Genomic DNA, 20407 nt, shown 5'->3' with positions numbered 1-20407 from the left:
AAGTTAATAATACCCGAATGAATGTTAAATTTAGATTAATAAACTAATTTTCAAACAAAAATTTAAATAAGATAAATAATTATAGATGAAATTTCTGGTACGAAGTGTTAAAATTAAGCTAGAATTTCAAACAAAGTTCCAGTACCAATATTAAACATCGCTGATTATTTTTAGAAAAATCTAGGAATATAAAAATTTTAAACAATAGCATTAATTAAAAATAGTCGAAAATAAATAAAAAAAGGAAAGTTTGCATGCGTGTGTGTAAGTGCGCGTACACACAGGCTTGCATAGCGCGTAACCTGGGCCGCTTTTTCTATTGGGAGGGGACAGGACCCGGAAAATCGTTCCTGATTGGACGGACCTTTTTCTCCCGCGCTCACGAAAAGGGACCCACCGAAACTATGTAAGACACTCTCACCCTCGAAAACAGCAGTTATTTTTCCAGCTCTTGTCTAGTTAGTTTCAGTTTTTGCTCAGTCTTCAGTACTGTTAGCTTTTTCAGTCTTTTGTTTTTGAGATAGTAGTGCTGAACTCGTATCACCCACGTGATATATTCGCGCCGAGTATTTTCTCGAAGTATTCAAATCATACCGCCGAACTCGTATCACCCTCGTGATATATTCGCGCCGAATTTTCAGCTCCAAATATCCACACAGTCAGCCAGTCGATAGTTTTTGTGTACCTATTCGTACACGGAAGGCCAAATCGTGAAGTATTTTATAGTTAAGAAGATATCACAGCGACTAAGGTATTTTAAGATTATTTTGTAAATAGAATTATATATCCAATTGTACTTCTACTGATACGTATATTTAGTTCCACAATAATATCTGTAGTTTAATCCATTCATTTTTTATATACATTTTTTTTGTTAATTCGAGTGTTTATTTTTAGAATAAAAACCCTACTCAAAATCCTCATTTACGTCCCCGGTCTATAGGTCTTAAGTGACTTGGGCCGAAACAAATAAATTAATTTAAAGTCCATAATTTGGACGTAACAGAGAATTAAATGTGAGTTCTTTGTATAATAAATTTGAGCCGAGCGTTAGGCTCGTTTCCTCCGGACTGGGAACCTCGGGCACTCTCAGGCTTGTCGGCCGCTCGCTCGGGCCCCGTCCGACCAAAAATGAAATCATAAACTTAAATTAAAAATAAATTGAATTTTTGTAATAAATCTCGCATTATACTCTCGCATATTTTAATCAGAAGCGGGCATCCCAGCTGCATCCTGGACTGAGAATAAAATAAATCAAATATTATAAATTAAACTAGATCTTAATTATACTAAAATTTTTTTATTTTGCTCGAGAGGTGCCGCCACCTAGCGGATCCCCCGACACCAATGTGTTCGAGTCCGGCGGGAAATGCCACAGTGGATAAACACTGTGACAATATCCGTGAAATTAGACAAACCATAAAACAAACACGTAAAATGACAGAGATTTAAAAAAACGAAAAATAAAAAATTTAGACAAGTCAATAAAAAGACAATTGAAAAATTTAGAAAAATATACAGTTCTTATTATTTGTAACCTTAATAAAATGGACATCTCTAAACATAGACAAGTAAATTTAGATATCTTTACGTTCGGACATCTCTAAATATTTACAAATATAAATTCTTACAATTTATAACAATGATGATTAAAAACGTAGTAATCATACGAAATAAGCGCTAAAAAATTTAAAATACAAAAGATACCTAAAAATTAATTAATTTTCTTGTAAATGCTGCTCCCGAAAGATTACAGTTATTTTTGATCGATTGTCTTTTAATTATAAAAGCACACCAAGATTTTGCTTTTAATCGTGGTAAAAAATATTTTTGAAGACCAGGAACTACCAACAGCTGCTGTGATCGCTGCTCCAGGAAGTTGAAACGGAATGCGACTCTTTTGAAAAGCCCACTCGTTCTCTTTGGTCACCCCTTAAATTATTTAGAGCACCACTGGATTTTTAGACACAGTATCCAGAAACTGGACCAGAGCATGGAGTAAGTTCTACAGGGTCGTGAGAGATTGCTGGGAAGAAAACAGAATTTATCAAAGAAATTCATTTTTCAAGAAATTTTATTTAACCAACCCCATGACAAAAGTATTCCCCTTACAATTAATTAACACTTAATCCTAAGTCCTATTCCCGTTTATAAGACGGTTTCCTATCATAGTGGCTAATCCCGACGATACCCTCTTATGGAGCGACCCTACCCCGGTTTCTATCATAGTTTCTTATTCCCGACGATACCCTCTTATGGAGCGAACATACCGCGGTTTCTAATTATTTTCCACCATTTTCCATATTTCCATATTTTTCCATATTTCCCAATTTTCAGTATTTCATAATTCCATATTTCCATAAGTTTAATAGTTTCATAATTCCATAACTTTACTCACGCACCCACAATGTAATTATTATCATTCAAACACACTAATTCAAATTTCCATACTTTATTAATTATCTTCTAAGACTATTATTTACTTTTAATTTTCAAATAAAATCTGATTATTAAATTTTCTAAATCCAAATTAAATTTCAGTTATTAAATTTTCTCTTGAATAAATTTTACATTCATTCCCAACGCCAAATTCCTATAGCTATTAATTTTCTTATAAAAATTCTTAACTAATTTACTGCCGTGGTGTTAATAATACAACAATAAATATGTAATACTAAGAGGTCTTCGTATCTCGTATAATAGATTAAAACTTGACGACAGAGATCTTAATAATCTGCCGACAAAATATTCGCTACGTCCTAGTATTCTTACAAATTTATTTTCTTTGTCGATTTTATTTCGCCATATTTTATGATATGATTCTAGTAAATTACTTTAATTAATTTCCTTAATATTAATTCAGCTTCTTTTTATTAATTGTTTTCTTCGAATTCAATTTTGCCGAACTTTGTAATTTATTTTATTTACATTAATTGTTTTAATTTTGTCCAAATTATTTAGTCAGAGTTAACTAATTGACTTATTCAATTTTAATCTCCGGATTAAGAAATTGACAATTGATTTTATTTTATTTAATTTTAACGAAATTATTTTATTCGTCTCTGAATAACTAAATTGATTTTATTTTTACTAAATTACTTTATTTTACTTTTGTGGTGTTTGAAAGTTCGAATTTATTTTATTTTAATTTTGGGGATTATGTTTCACTTTATAACGCCTTGAGATCTTTAGTCTCGACCTTGTATGTCCTTTTTATTCAACGTTTTAGCTCGAGACAAGATGGCGGACCCTCTCCCAAACTTTTGTTGAATTATTCTTCAAGTGAAATTTTCAAATGATTTATTTTCTACTTTTATCTGAATGATTTTAACACTTAATTTTAAAATTATTTTTTGATTTTAATTTTACTTTTGTTTTATTTTACACAATCAAAATTCGTTCCAAATTATTTATGTTGATGTTAACTAATTTTTAGTTCTGATGATTTTTACTAAAATATTTTACTGAACTATTTTAATGATTTTAATTTACACAAAATTAACTGACTTCACTTAAACTCAATTACCAGAGATCAAATTTTCACGTGACACCAAAATCATAAATTAACAAACTGAAATAATTCCTAGTAAGATTAATCCAGACTCTGCCTACGTGTTTAATTAATTACCCGAAATAATTCCTGGTATTATTAATTAATTATTTAGTTTTTTTATTTCTGACTTGTTCTTAAATTCATTGTTAATTTCATTCGGACTTTTATTCTGATTAGTTTACCACTTTTTGTTCTTAAACATTTCGTTAATTATTCTTGATGTTCAGTTAAATTAATTCTTCAACTTGGTAAGATTAATTAATTAAATTTTTGTTCAACTAACGAGTACTTAAATATTGACTAAACCAATTGCTTAAATTTTGGTAAGATTAATTAATTAAATTTTTATTAAAACTATTGATTGTGTCCGAACGCAAAATGGCGATAACCTTCAGCCGACTTAAGGCCTGGCTGATGCCGCTTCATCGAGAATCTATTTAGACGTATTTATTGTACCTGGAGTCTCCTTGGATTTTATTTTCAAAAATCCCTTGACGCTTTTCCTCCCGGATTTCTCGTCTTTCCTTGATGTTACTCCTCGATGAGGTTGTTGGTGGCACGGTCCTGAATCACCACTTCGTAGTTTAATTCTCAAGGGATATTTTATTCTGGAACACGAAATTGGCATTAGAATATTTCTTAGATTAATTAAACTTCAGCGAGCTGGCATTGGGCCTAGCACGCATTAAATTTATCTAAAATTCATCGCCTCGTTCCAAAAAAAGCGATAGAATATTTATAATTACCTGAGTGAGATGTTTGCGATGTCGATTCTTCGATCGTTCGAACACAATAAAACTTACCAAAATTTGTTGGTTCGTTTATTCTTGGCTCTGTCTTCCCCACTCACTTTCTCTTGGCGCCGGCACTACCCTCTCGGGGACTTACTCACTAGCTTAAGACTATTGGCGCGAGTACTTCGGAGCACAGCGCCCTGGGGAATTAGTCGATAATTCTAGCTCGGACCGAAGACTTTCTCCGTATAAAGAAGGTCCCGTGTACTCCGTTACAAAGTTGTAAAGTTATTTTTGACCAATTGTCCTGTAAAATATATACCTAGATTAAAAGCAAAATTTCTGTGGGTTTTTAAAATAAAAGGACAATCGATCGCAAAGAATTGTACAACTTTCTAGAGCAGTGGTCGCAGAAGCTGTTGGTAGTTCCGGGTCTTCAAAAATATTTTTTACCAAGATTAAATCAAAATTTCTGTGGGTTTTTAAAATTAAAGGACAATCGACTAAAAATAACTTCACAACTTTATGGAGCAGAGGTTACAGGATCTGTTGGCAGTTCCAGGTGCTTGAAAATAATTTTTACCAAAATTAAAAGCAAAACCTTGGTGTGTTTTTTAAATTAAAAGACAATCAATCAAACATAACTGTACAACTACCTGGAGCAGCGGTCATAGGAGAATTAATTAATTTTTAGTTATCTTTTGTATTTTAAATTTCTGAGCGCTTATTTTGTATGGTTACTACATTTCTAATCGTCGTTGTTCTAAGTTGCAAGAATTTATATTTGTAAATATTCAGAGATGTCCAAAATCAATGATATCTAATTTTACTGGTTTTTGTTTAGAGATGTCTTTAGTGATTTCTTAACTTAAAGTTTCCCAAATTTTTATGTTTCCATTTTCCGTAAGATTCTTGATCTGTACAAATCATTGAAAAACATTGTACGTGTGTACCAATAATGTGTCATCAGTTATTGTTTTTTTTTTTTTAATTTTGATATGATAATTTTTTTAATTATAAATTTATTAATATTACAAAATTTATAATTAAAAAAATTATAATAACAAAATAAAAAAAAAAGAGCAATAACTGATGACACATTATTAGTACACACGTATAATATAGGTATAGTTAAGAGTACTGAAAAATAGTACTCACTACGAAGCGCTGTAAAACCTTAGCTGTTGCCTTAATGAAAAAATGTTGTATATAAAAGTTATTCCTTAAGAAACGATCTACAAAAATAGTCTAATATAATTTTTTCGAAAAATGATAGAAAAAAAAGTTATTTCCAAAAATAGAAATTTTTTTGTCGAATTTTTAAATATTTTCATTTATCACTTTTTTATTTATAGTTTTACAACAAAAAGTTACTGGTCCAAAGTTGTAGAGAATTTAATTTGCGACGAAAAATGTTTATAAATTTTTTTTATCAAATAAATAGTTTAAAAGATATATCGTAAAAACCATTTCAACCCCTATTTTCAAGATGGCGGCCGTGGGACAAGGGTGGCAACCCCACAAACTTGGTTTTGGCTTTACATTGTCCCCCACCCCCCTATACATCAAAAAATAAAATTGCGTCCTCTAAAAAATGCAAGGTTAGGCCTAAAAAATGGAACATTTCAATGGATTATACGATGTCTTTCATTTTATTAGAAATGATGAACAATTACTTTTAAAATAACAAGTGCCAGAGATATTAAAAACAAATATAATATTGTAACGATATATGTCATGTATTAATTTTTTATTTCAATTCTGTTCAATAGAGACAACCTCACTGAAGCTTGCAGGGTGATTAAAGGGATGGAAGTGCCCAAAACGTCATTTTCAAATTTGGGAAGAACTGAAGAGAGAAAAAGATGATTATAAGTCGGCAAAACAAGTTCGACAGCCACAAGCATCATTATCTTAGAAATAGACTATTATTATTCACTACATTATTAATAGTTAAACTTCAATAAATAAATTTTTAACTATTTTGCTCATACTTATATTCTAGTTCAATAAATATATGAAGTGATGGATACTAATTTTGAATAGATTACAATGGTCATAGTTATGTATAATTCTGTATGTGAATATCTATTTGGATGTGCCAAAAATCAAATATCTTTTTTTTCTTTTAGTTGTAGACAATTTTTTAAAAAAATACAGCTAGATAGATGTTTTCTGTATTATTTTGCTTTTTAGAGGGTGTGATTTTCTTCTATTATTCATGATTAAATATGACACATGTAGTTCTGATAAAATTTCCTTGTATAGCACCCTTTTTCGATAAATACTCACGTAAGTAGGCAAGAAGAAAGATTTGCGCAATAGTTAATTGAAAAATTTTTCTCCTGGTACTATTTTTCAGTCCCGATGATTCAAGTTTAAGTAAAAAAAGTACCATTCAGTAGCCGAAATGAAAGTAGATTTCATAATAAATGTGAAAATCTAAGAATTATTCCGATCGCAAACGACGATAGCTATAATGAATACGGATCATTTTTCAAACTTTATATTCTACAGATAAATATGGAAGTCATGTTCAATAATGATCTTAATTAGTCTTCTTATTTCCACCTTAGAATAATAAGTATTATTATTATCTTCATATTAATATTTGCGGATATTTTATTCATAATATGAAATTATACAAATTTTCATCCAATGCTGTCAAATTTACAATATTTTATTGATAATAAATTTTTAACAAAATCATTACTTCACTGATACATATTTGGGAGAACATATGACATTTAGAGACGTTATACACGGAAAGAAAACTGTATGAAAAATTATGGTGAAAACGTCGTAATTTTTAGTATAGAATATTGTAGTGCCGGGCCAAAACTTAAACATCGTAATTTTTACGATGCAGCATCGTAAATTTCTATCACTCAAATTAAAAAGAAGCTTAGGCCAACGAAGAAAATAATTCTGTATCACTGAGGAATCGAACCCGGAGTCCACTCCGCCACAAGCCCAAGGTTTATCCCCTTACGCTATAGGAGAGAATAACTCAACTTTCTGTTCAGTCCCATGATAAGACCCCCCATACAGTAGTTGGTCATCTTTTGGTGGTGGCGCCACAGACTACTAAACTCTGTCTTTTTTTTTATTAAAACATATAGTATGCGTCCTTATTTACTTGCTCTTACAAACAAAATGTACTAAATAACATCGTAATTTTTAATAAATCAAATTGTATTCTGTAGACGACAGCGTCGTAAAAATCAAGATACTAAAAGTCTAGTCCTGGATGACGATATTACTATTGTAATTTGTCATATAATTTTTCTTCCGTGTATTATACGGGCATTCAATAGTGACTGGTGGGACATTTAACTCTGAAATTCTATTAATTATAAGCTACAATTGTGTGACTGAAATTTACTATTGTAAAATAAATCTTATAATTTAAAGAAATAACTAATTAGTAACATTATTTGGTCAAATTTTTGATTACTTTTTAAGTTTCTCGTAATTATTGTTTGACTGGTGGGACATCGAAAAATCCTTCTCTCTTACCGCGGAATACTTTTAGTCGAATTTCAGTTCAACCCCTAAGCACTTAAAAATATCTTCCCTCTCATCACAAAATTTATCCTACAAACATTCAATGTCATGAAGAATTAGACTTATTACCTGCGTAGAAACCATTAAAAAATTTTTTTTATCGTGACTGGTTGGACAAGTACAAAATACAATCATTTATATTATTCCAACAGTAGAAACATTATTGTTTGTATATTAAACTATTAATCATTTAGGATAAATAAAGTAAATAATAAAAGAACAGAAATAATGGACTTAGCATGCTAACAACACGATCTTGATAAATTTAGGTGTTATTTAATAGAGAGCATAAAATAAATTTGTTCTTAAATCTCGTTCAATTTTTATCCGCTTTTTATCGGGTTATGAATCTTAAGAGAATAGGAAATATATATGTATTCTGAAAAATATACGAGAAATGAAGTAAGATTAGGAAAAGATTTATAAATAAGGATGACAAGCAAAACCGTTAAGCGTTTCACATTTTCAAAATTAAATAATTTTATGAAGCGGGAAAAAATCGGATTTATGACAATTAAGACGTTAAACATTCTACATTCATGTAACAGGATAACTGAGAGCATAACTCGCGAAAAAATTCTGAATGAAAAATCGCCAAATTAGTGATTATTTAGGTTAAAGAAAAATTTATCATTTAACTGAAGATTACTAAGAGAAACAAAGCTGTAAATTTCATTACTTCGACTCAATTCTATGATGGATTGACTTGAAACGGAAGGAACTCTTTTGACAAGTCTCTTCGTTCTCTTTGGTCACCCCTTAATTTATTTAGGGCGCCACTTGATTCTTAGATACAGTATCCAGAAACTGGACCAGAGCATGGAGTAAGTTCTGCAGGGTCGTGATAGATTGCTATGAGGGAAACAAAAATTGTCAAAGAAATGTATTTTACCAGAAATTTTATTTAACCAACCACATGACATGTAACTGACTCGGATCGGAGACCTTCTTTGGATGAAGAAGGCCCCGTGTACTCCGTTACAGACTATAAGCAAGAGTCCCACCAGAGTCATATGTGACTGGTGGGACGGATTATAAATAATCTGGAAAACCTTATTTTGGATTTTTTGGTAGTTATAAGAAGTTTCATTCATTTTTAACATGTTTATTGTTACTTCTGCAAAGAAAAAAAAATTTAACAAGTCAGATTTGAGGTTGAGAAAACAATTTTTCTATCTTTTTGCGTGACTGGTGAGATATGTGATAAGCTTATGTTCAAATACAAAATATACAAAAACTAACGTATTTTCTCGTTTGAATCGAACCTAATTCTTTTCTTTAACTATTTTTCTTAAATAAAATGAATCACTAACTGAAATTTATAGAATAATTGAGATAACGTGTTGCCGACTTAAAAAATATTTGGCCCGGATACTAGTTAGTACGACTGAGAAGTCACTAGGAGAGGAAAATCGGTTTTCTTATTGACTGAATAAATTTTTCTTTACAATTTGGTAAAATATAGATTTTTAATGATAAATAAAGACTAAATCAGAATTAACGAGAGAAATTTTAAAATTGTGGTCATTTTCTCATCTCTCATAAAATGACCCTGTTATAATTCACTGACTAATTACAATGTTTTTTTAACAATTTTTAGTAAGTATAGGAACATTTTTCGATTACTCGTTCCAAAAATTAATTTTCTTTAAATTAAAAATTAAAGAGACATTAATAATAAAAAATTAGAATTACACAATTCACCATTCAATATCATGAACTTCACTGAATACAGTTTGTTTATACAAACATAAAAATTGACTTTATTCTAAGTCACTGTACACTAAGGAACTTAGACAGCAAAATAATTTATGAAATCTACTAACAATTTCATAATTGGAATAGTGAAATAGGACACAACTGTGGAACTACACATATGGTATGTGACTTTTTTTTTTTTTTGGGCGAGAGGAGGGAAATCTTCAAAAGACACCGGCTTCAATGTTGGAGATGTTGGTTGCCGGTAGTGTGAGATTTTTACTCAATAAAACCCTCCCCTCTCTTGTACCTGATACTGCGGTACCGCGATACCGCGCTAGCATTACATCGCAGTACCAGGCCCCCTCCATGCTGCTCCTGCAGCTTATTTCTCCGATTCTTCTTCTTTCTCCTCTTTCTTTTTCTCCAGCAGGACCTCTCTTACATATCCCGTCATTGCTGCCCAGTTGTTCGTAGTCGCCAGCATCCAAGGGACGATATCTTTAGGCCTTTGAGGCACTTCCCTCCCTTCCTGCCAACACAGCCGTATTTCAGACCATCGCTGACAGAAAAAGAAGATGTACTCGGCGGAGTCGATAACTTCCGGACAGTACTGGCAGTAAGGATCGTTTCGGATCCCCATACGGCAAAGATACTCATTGAACTGTCCGTGACCGGACAGAAACTGAGTGAGATCGTAATCTACCTCCCCCCGCTCCCGTGAGATCCAGTCTCGGACGCTTCCAATGAGCTGGTACGTCCATCTTCCCCTCTCCGAAGCATTCCACCGTTCCTGCCAAAGAGCAAGGGTCACCTCCCGTTCGCGGTTCCTTACCTTCATCAAAGGCCCATCACCACGTCTCTGGGCACCCCAGATGCGCCCCCGTTCGAATCCTAACAGATCGATCGGATACACACCCGCGATAACCAAAGCCGCAGCTTCAGAGACCGTTCGATAAGCACAGGATATCTTTAGTGCACCTCTCCGTTGTATCGATGCCAGTCGTTTCTGATAACTCTCTACTCTGAGTGCTTCACTCCAGACTTCTACCCCATAGAGCATAATCGAGTTTGAAACACTCATAAAAGCTCGTCTACGGCTACTCCTTGGTCCCCCGATGTTCGGCATCAATCTGGAAAGATTTGCCACCGTCGTCGCCGCTTTGGTGGTCGCACTGACAATCTGATCCCGAAACGTCAGTTTCATATCGATCGTGAGTGATCGGCCGTGAGTACCACTATCTCCGTCTTTGCCTTAGCCAACCCCATACCGTGATCAGTTAGCCAAGCATCAATCAGAAATGCGACATGGCACACTAATCTTTGTGCACTCTCCTCCACTCAGTTTCTTCATCATCTCTCCCATTGTAGTCTCATAGATTAAGAAACGATCACGTAAATAATCGTCTATGATCCTAATGAGATACTCTGGTATACCTAATTTCCTAATCGCTTCCATTATATCCGGCCATCGTTCCGAATTAAATGCATTTTTAACATCAAAGGTCATCGTAATGCATACTGGGAGGGATCTATGATTTCCCGTCCAAGCTGTTCGTGCAAAAGAAAGCGCTTCGGAAATTGCACCAATTGTGCTACGACCCGGACGAAAACCATGTTGATTCTCGGCCAAGCCACCCGCATCGGTCACTGCTTTTCTCAATCGGTTCCTTATCAAGGCCTCGAAGATTTTTCCTGCGACATCTAGCATGCAGAGTGGTCTGTAAGACGAGGGTGTATAGGGCGGACCCTTACCCTTATCCAACAGGACCAATCTTTGAAGCTTCCATCGTCTTGGAAATACCCCAGCTTTGATGCAAGCGTTATAAGCACCAAGGAGCAGTTGTTCGTGCTGTTTCGCAAGGACTTTGTAGACCTCGACGGGGATGCCGTCGGGGTCTGGGGCCTTGCCAACCTTAAGTGAGTTTATAACTTCCTGCAGCTTCACTGTTGAGAAAAGGAGGCACTCATCATCGGATAACGCCGGTCGAAAGTGCCCTCGCTCTCCACGCTCCGGGAACAGAAAATGGACTATTTCTGCCATCGCATCCGGATCTATAGGAGCTACTGGACTGCGACCCGCAATTTTTCGCATAACAATCTGGTAGCCTTTGCCCCATAGATCTTCATCTACTTCTCCACAGATCGCCTTCCAGCATCTCCCTTTGCTCTCCTTTATCGCCGTGACGAGTCGTTTTTTCGCTTCTCTGTACTCATCGTTCTTTTGCTGCCAAGTGTCTCGCTTTCGCGACCTCAGTGCTTGCGTCCGAAGACGCAAACACTGAGCCCTCAGCCGCGCAATTTCAGCAGTCCACCAGTAAACCGGTTTTCTGCGTGAACTTGCGGAACGACGAGATATAGCCGCGTCACATACTGCAACAATGACCCCTATCGTTTGACCAACAAGTCCCTCCACGTCTTCGCGCGACTCTACAGTTGAGTCAGAAAGAGCATTAATTCTTTCAAAAATTTTCTTTTGAAAGGTCCTTTCATTAAGAGTCGACACTTTCCATCCAAACCGTTTCATTTGTCGCTGCGGCATAGTCAGGATTTTAAAATCCAAACTATTTACCGTATACGAGACGTATTGGTGGTCACTCGCTGTATACTCCCCCGCAACTGACCAGACTGAGATTACACCAGCTATCCGTTGAGTAGCGAACGTAAGGTCTAATATAGACTGACGTGCACCAGTTCTCCGGAAAGTAGGTGTATTTCCCCTATTCAGAATGACAAGCTCAAGACCTGCCATCATGTCCAGGAGCTCTTCACCTCGTGTGTCGCTATATTCCATACCCCACTCGATCGATTTCGCGTTGAAATTACCACCTATCACGATTTCTCCCTCAGCAGAGCGGACAACTCGTTCGAGTTCATCAACCCTTTTTCGGAAGTCAGAGATAGGCTCGTTTGGAGTGAAATAACACGACACATAGGTGACTGCAGGAGTTTTAACCCAAACGATACCGTCCCTCGAACCACCATCCATTACGAAAACGCAACCTCGGTCCGGAATCCAGATCGCCGCTGTCCCAGAAGGATCGCATAGCCAATTTGGCCGGGACGTAGCACAGTATTGTTCTGATATCAGACCAATATCCACGCGACAGTCACGATTTCGCGTTCGAAGCAGATCGAAGGCCAGTTTGCATCGCTGTAGGTTAGCCTGCAGGACTCTAGCCATGTTTCTTTGTAAGTATCTCCCGATAGAACGTATATTGCCCGGCACCCGTCACGTGATCCGAGGATCGCCCGTCCTTCACCGCAGCACAGAGGTGACAACTCGGTGGATTGGGGCAGGCATTGGCCTGATGGTCCGCCTGTCCACATCGCCAGCAGAGCCCGCTCCGATCCTCCGCCTTACAAGAGCTGGCCGAGTGACCAAGCTCATGACAGCGGAAGCATCGGTCCAGGCGCTCCCAGCGCCGGATACGGCAAACCAACCAGCCAACTTTCACCTTTCCCAACGCTTCGAGGGTGTTGGCGTCCACAGGACCGACCTCGACGAAGGCCCAAACAGACCCCCATTTACTGGGTTTGGTGACGTTGATCTTCACCCTGTCCGTTCCCCCACCAAGGGACTATCCCAGCGACTCCCTCACCTCCTCCACGGTCGTCGCAGCGTCCATCCCATCCACAACCAATGTAGTGGTAGGGACGAGACAGCGCACTGCGACGTCTCCCCCGGCTGCCTCAGTGAGTTTTTGCTCAAGTCCAGAGCGATCCTTTACGGATCCCTCGAACTTGATCAGAAGACCACCTTTCCTCGCGTTCCTAACCGATCTTACACTTATGGTAAGATACTCCAGAGACAATTTAGATCGCAGAGCTTTCAGAACTTCCCCAGACGATCTTGACTCACCTGGTGTAATCAGGACTGCCTCCGGCCGTTGCCTCCTCCTGGGCTTGGTAGTCTCCTTGGCTGCTGTGGTCCGTTGGGTTCCTGGTCCTGATCCTACTGGTGGTCCTCTTGTGGCTGCCTCGCTATCACTCACTGTCACTCCACTGTTTTTCTTTTTCTTTTTCTCTTTCTTCGTCACGAGGATGGATGGTACGTCTTCCTCCTTCGTCCTCTTCGGCTCCTTGTCCTTCTGGGCCTCCTCTGGGCCTCCTCCAGTGGCCGTTTTTTCCTTTGGCCTACGACAGGAGTAACCGCCTGCACCACATCGGCGTAGGTTTTATAACGGAGTACACGGGACCATCTTTATCCGGTGAAGGTCTTCGATCCGAACTAAAATTATCGACCATTTCCCGAGGGCGCTGTGCTCCGAAGTACTCGCGCCAGTAGTCTTAAGCTAGTGAGTGAGTCCCCGAGAGGGTAGCGTCGGCGCTGAGAGAGAGAGAGAGAGTGGGGAAGACAGAGCCAAGAAGAAACGAACCAACAAATTTTGGTAAGTTTTATTGTGTTCGAACGATCGAAGAATCGACATCGCAAACACCTCACTCAGGTAATTATTTCTATTCTATTGTTTCTGGTGGAACGAGGCGATAAATTTTAGTTAAATTTAATGCTTGCTAGGCCCAATGTCGGCTCGCTTAAGTTTAATTAATCTAAGAAATATTATAATACCAATTTCGTGTTCCAGAATCTACAGATTCGGTAGAATCTGGTGCCAAGTTCCGTTCATTCCGTTGTAAACGGAGCGCCAGACTACCGAATGTGTTTACCGTAAGCAGAACGATATTTTTAGGTTGTAAAATTTTATTAATTCTACAGAACTTTTTTTTCTCCAATATTACTCTATAATTATACATTATATGTTATATTATCAATATTAATTGATAAAGGTCATTGAAAATAATAAATTCTATTTAAAATTAATTAAATTCTCTAGCATAAACTATAGCGACCCAGATTTTTAGATTTTGAACTTTTTTCTTATGGAGAAAGTGACATGCCACAGACTAAATAATTCGAGAATGTATGGTAACTCTCCACTAGATGGGAGACTACAGTTAAAAAAAAAAGTTATGAGCTTGCGTCGATGCTCACTAGGGCTCGTCAATGTTACTCTAACACAAACTGTAGTTAGAAAGTTCGAAATCGAAAATAAAAGAAATAGTAACAATCATCAATATTACAAAAACCATGGAAATTTATTTTACGATTTTATAAAATATAAATATTATGATTGATTTGTCTATCAATCTAAACCAAAGGATATACTTGATGGAATTTTATTAATGCTTATTAGTTACTCTACGAGAAATAAAAGTTTAACGTGATTTTATTGTTACAATGGTATGAGCACTAATTTTCCGCGGCAAAAGTACATAATTTGAATTGAAAATTTTTTCAATCACATAAAATGTTGAAATTTTTTTTTAAAAATAAAATCTCTAGAATTTACTATCTATCAACTTTACATATGAATTTTTTTAAATTAAGTATTATTTATTAACTAGATTCAATATCTACAAGAGCTCACATTGTTTGGGTTTAGTTTTTATATAATAGTCAGCTGATTATTGCCTAAGTAATTCTGGTCGAGTGTTTTACAGATATAGGTGGCACTGCTATACTGCGACCGAACTGCGCGGACATTCAAAACGACAATATTCTGTACATAATGCTTATATTCATTATGAGTTTGGTAAATCGTATTATTTACTAACAACAGTATGATAATAACAATAATCAATAGTAATAATCATCACGACAATAATAACAATAAAAATAAAGATAATTTCGATAATTATTATAATGTTAAGAATAAATTAATGATCATACTAATGATAACGATAATAATTTTGATTAGTGTTATTATTCTACTACATAATTAGGTGTTGTGGTATTAGATTTAGATTAACAATTCCCTAAATTATAAAAAACATAGAAGTTTTTTCTACGATTTTATAAAATATAAATATTATGATTGATAATTCAAGTCTATCAATCTCAACCTATGAATATACGCGGCTTACTTACATGAACTTTAGCAATGCTATTAGTTACTCTACGAGAAATAAAAGTTTAACGTGATTTTATTGTTACAATGGTTTGTGCACTAATTTTCCGCGGCAAAAGTACATAAGTTGAATTGAAAATTTTTTCAATCACATAAAATGTTGAAATTTTTTTTTAAAAATAAAATCTCTAGAATTTACTATCTATCAACTTTACATATGAATTTTTTTAAATTAACTTTTTTTTAAATTAAGTATTATTTATTAACTAGAGTCAATATCTACAAGAGCTCACATTGTTTGGGTTTAGTTTCTATGTAATAGTCAGCTGATCATTGCCTTAGTAATTCTGTTCGAGTGTTCTACAGACATAGGTGGCACTGCTATACTGCGACCAAACTGCGCGGACATTCAAAACGACAATATTCTGTACATAATGCTTATATTCATTATGAGTTTGATGAATCGTATTATTTACTAACAACATAATTATGATAATAATAATATGTAATAAAAATAATCATGCTAATAATAACAATGAAATGAAGATAATACTGATAGTTATTATAATGATAACAATAGATTGATGTTAAAAATAATTGCATTCATAATATTGAACAATACGATTATTTTATTAAATTATTAAGGATTGTGGTATTAAATCCAAATTCACAATTTCCTAAATTACAAAAAATATAAAAAATTTTTCCTACGATTTTATAAAATATAAATATTATGATTAATAATTCAAGTCTATCAATCTCATCCAAAAGATATACGCGACTAATTTTCATGAAATTTTATCGATGCTACTAGTTTCTTTACGGAAAAGAAAAGTTTAATTTATTTTTATAATAATTTTATGAACATTTCATATCCGTGTGAAAAGTACAAACTTTAAATTAAGAATGTAAAAAAATTTCTTATGAATACAAAAAAATTTACAGAGTAAACTACTAACTAAACTATCCAACAACCTTCTATGTGTATGTTGTTAAACATATTGTTCTAATTTAATTTAATTTATTAACCAGACCAAATAGATAATACGCTAAACATTGTTTGAGTTTTACTTTCTTCGGATATACCAGCTGTTCAGGGTCTCGATAATTCTCATTAAGCAGTGTGTACATTCTATGATCTTTTGGTCATTTCCTGTAGGTGGCACTATTATTCAATTGAGCGGGTTTCAAATAATCATAATTTTTAGATGATACCTAATATAATTATGCGTTTGATGCATTTAGTTATTCAGTAACAACAGTTTCACTAAATATTTTGAGAATGCATAATAATCCTTTACTAGACGGGAGACTAAAGCTAAAAAAAGATATTTCGCAGCTTGCACTTACACCCGTCAGGGGCTGCGCTGGAAATATTTTTACATAAACTGTAGCTTCAAGAGGATAATTTGCTATGAAAAATACAGCCATTGCAAGATTTAGGTTGGTAACGTAGAAAAGTGAAGTAAAATCTTAGAGAGACTCTCACAGATGTTAATAGAATAAAGTGTCGTTGATGTACTTATTTTGTTATTTATTGACTTTTCAATTCGAGTCGAACAGTATTACATTTGGACAATAAACTTTTTAAATGACAAAATATACCAAAATATTTTCAATGATACTAAGATATTTATTTTGATGAGTTTTGCCTGTAGGTGGCATCACGGGCTAATTGCGGGAGGTTGGAAACGACAATATTCTTTACATAGTACTGATAGTAATGATGAGTTTGATGACTTATATTACAGTGGAAGCGGTTTAACGTTATCCAGGTTGTCTTTCTCGTTCTTGTTACCGTTTCATGAGAAATTGAGATAAAACTAATGTAACTTTTAACAGTATTCACTGTATTTACTGACATAAATATGACGACAGCAATAAACAACAAAAAAAAATTATTATTATAATGAAGATAATATCAACTATGACATTAATTAGAGATAATACTGAAAATAATCATAGTGATGAAAAAAAATTGAAAATAAAAATAATTGTGATAATAACATTTATCACCATTATTGTTATTATTATTCTTTTCAAATTATTCAGCGTTGATGTGTTAAATTCAAATTTATAACCATCTCAATTACAAAAAATTAAAAAATTTATGTGAAATTAAATGCTTTCAATTTATAATTCAATTTATCAATAATAAATATCAACGGTACGAAAAATGAAACTCCAAGTTATTGATATTACAATTTTATGAACATATGTTTTCCGCGGGAAAAATACAAATTTTGAATTAAAAACTTTTTCAATTACAAAAAATGTGAAAATTCCTCCAATTTCAAATCTGGAATTAACTATCAAACAACTTTACATATTTATTTTTTTTATATTACATTTCCGTTTAATTATATTTTTTTATTAAATTATTTTATGTTTATAGTAAACAAAAAAAAATAAACGACGAACTAACGACGTCATAAAAAAAAAGTTCAAAAATTATTTAAAAAAAAAATTCTGGGGGACTAAATTTAGTGAGCCTTAATATTATATACATTTCAGGCGTATTTTCAATACATAAGTCATGAAGATGACGAATGAAATGCCACCTGGTGACTAAAATTTGAATCACCAACACTGACACCTAGTGTTTTCGTTTCCATTTAATGTAACTAGTTATCAAATTTGACAGTTTAATTGATTTATGATCCATCTGTCGAATTTTTAATTATTAGCGGTAACAGGTGTCGCGGTCAACAATTTTTTACAGACCTAGATTTTTTGTGATTAGTATATTTATGATTATAGTTCATTTACTAGTCGTGTTGTGTATTGTAAGTACAACTTGATTTTTTTATTTTTAAATTGATTTAATATATTGGAATAATAATTAACAATAATACTAAAGTTGTTGTTATTCTATAAATTAATTCAATAATTAATGAAATATAAATTATTAAAATAATTAATAGTTGCATAATTTTATTTATTTTATTTAGATTCAATGATGGCAGACAATGCGGTCCCTATGAGTGCCGGTAAGTAAATATGAGTTTTTGTTTTACATACTTTAAAATTATTTTTAAGTATTAATTAACAGCTTATTTTTCAATAAAAAATAAAATTTAATTCAATAACAAACTGAATCAATATGTTGTAATTGAATGAAATTTTATTGACATTTATTTGAAATTGAATTGGAAAAAAAATATATTGTTATTTTTATATAAAATTTTACTGATAGTTTTTCAAGTTTTCTTTAATTGAAATATATTTTCATTGTTTTGCAACAACTTTTTTGATAAAATAAATTCTCGGAATTTTTACATGTCTGAGTAAATTTTGAAAAAAATAATAAAAAATCATTTCTTTTTCTAGACGAATTGACAGGCAACCAGTTGCGGCAGGCTGCACAGCAGGCTGCTGATAATTATTATCGCTGGTTCCATCAGCAATAGCAGCAGCAACAGCAACAACAACAGCTACAGCCACAGCAACAACAACAACAGCAGCAGCAGCAGCAGCAGCAGCAAGATCAGCAGCAGCAAGATCCGCAGCAGCAGCATCAAGGTGAGGTGGTGGTGCAGCTACCACAACCACAGGAGCAACATCAACAGCTCGGTCAGGCAATGCTGCCTGCACTGCCTCCACCGCCTCCACTGCCACCACAGCAGCTGCAGCAACGGCAACAACAACAAGATCAGCTGCAGCAGCTGAATCAGGTGATGTTGCATCCACTGCCACCGCTAGCTGATCTGCGGGTACCGTTGCCACCAGCAAACAACAACCAGCTGCCGCTGATGCGAGCTGGAGCTCCGGATCAGCCGCCAGCACCAGGTAAACCTTATCAATCAAATGAGCGTGTTCAGCCGAACTAAGTCCTGAGTAAACTAAGTTAGATTTAGTATAATAGAAGCATATTTAATTAGGCTTAATCTAACTTGGTTTACTCAGGACTGAAATCGACTGAGCACACTCAATGGTTTTTTTTAACTTTTTAAAATTAAAAATTTTCAAAAATCGGGAAGTTAGTTTTTTCTAATTTTATTTCAAGTTTTTAATTTTTTTTTAGCTGAAAATTACGCTACTCGGCGCCATTTCCCAGGCCCAAGGGGACGGACCAAGTTTCGGGGGCGGGGCCGCGGCAAAATTGGAAGGCGTGGAAGGGGAGATAGGGGAGGAGGAAGGGGAAGAGGTGGGAGGGGAGGCGAAAGTGGTCCAACAATTAACCACATTTATTATTATAAATAATAATAATAATAATAATAATAATAATAATAATAATAATAATAATAATAATAATAATAATAATAATAACCGTGTCAAGCTTGTCGTCCTGATTGTTGGCGTCCCAGGAGGGATGAAACAGTCTTTTGTATCCTCACTTGCCAAAGTTCCAGCTTGTTCATCAAAAGCTGAGTTCTTGGCAGTTGGGATGCAGAAGGCTGTTTTACTTGGTTCTCTCCATCTCTTAAGGGAAATGACTTTGGCCTGCTGTGATCACTAACCGCCTCGTTGTGCGGAGTGGTCCAGCAGTAACGGATGGAGCTCAGGCTGGGCCCTCGGAGAATCGGACTCCGGGGATAACCCCCCTGAGCATTTAATAACAAAATAATAATAAGAATAATAATAATGTTAATTATTAAAATAAATTAAAAAAAAAATAATCAATAAAAAAAATTGTAATTTCTTAACCGATCCTTGTGTGCGTGTGTGTGTGTGTGTGTGTGTGTGTGTGTGTGTGTGTGTGTGTGTGTGTGTGTGTGTGTGTAATTTATAATGTGCAATCATTATAATGTTTGCGTGGCTTTTTTTCAAAAATGAATAATAATTGACATGAAGAAAAAAATTTGAAATGAGAATTTGGAGTCTATAGGAGCTATAGCTTGGAAACGAAAAATTTTTAATGTTAACACCCACCTTTGCAAACTCCTGTGAGATGAGCTATCGTAAAATTTGCGTATAGACTTTTTCTACATCTCTTACAGAATATT

At 34.4% G+C, this 20407-nt stretch overlaps 1 protein-coding gene across 9 annotated transcripts in view; it reads left to right on the top strand.

Annotated features, from left to right (window-relative positions):
• Positions 1-6269, top strand: part of LOC141529218 (uncharacterized) — a 330321-nt gene extending 324052 nt beyond the window's left edge. For 8 of the 9 annotated variants that reach the window (XM_074245698.1, XM_074245691.1, XM_074245697.1 and 5 more), the window contains one exon: positions 6060-6269. Coding sequence is in view for 5 of the 9 variants with exons in the window: in XM_074245691.1 (XP_074101792.1) it covers positions 6060-6156 (97 nt within the window). In the remaining 4 variants the exon portion in view is untranslated. The remainder of the gene's footprint in view (positions 1-6059) is intronic. The other variant, XR_012479543.1, reaches the window with a different exon arrangement.
• Positions 6270-20407: the final 14138 nt, after the last annotated feature.

Source organism: Cotesia typhae, unplaced genomic scaffold (genome assembly GCF_013202065.1).
Source record: "Cotesia typhae breed Kobodo isofemale line unplaced genomic scaffold, CoteBio_Ctyphae contig_48, whole genome shotgun sequence".
NCBI classification, from domain to species: Eukaryota; Metazoa; Arthropoda; class Insecta; order Hymenoptera; family Braconidae; genus Cotesia; species Cotesia typhae.
This window is presented reverse-complemented; position numbering and strand designations above follow the sequence as displayed.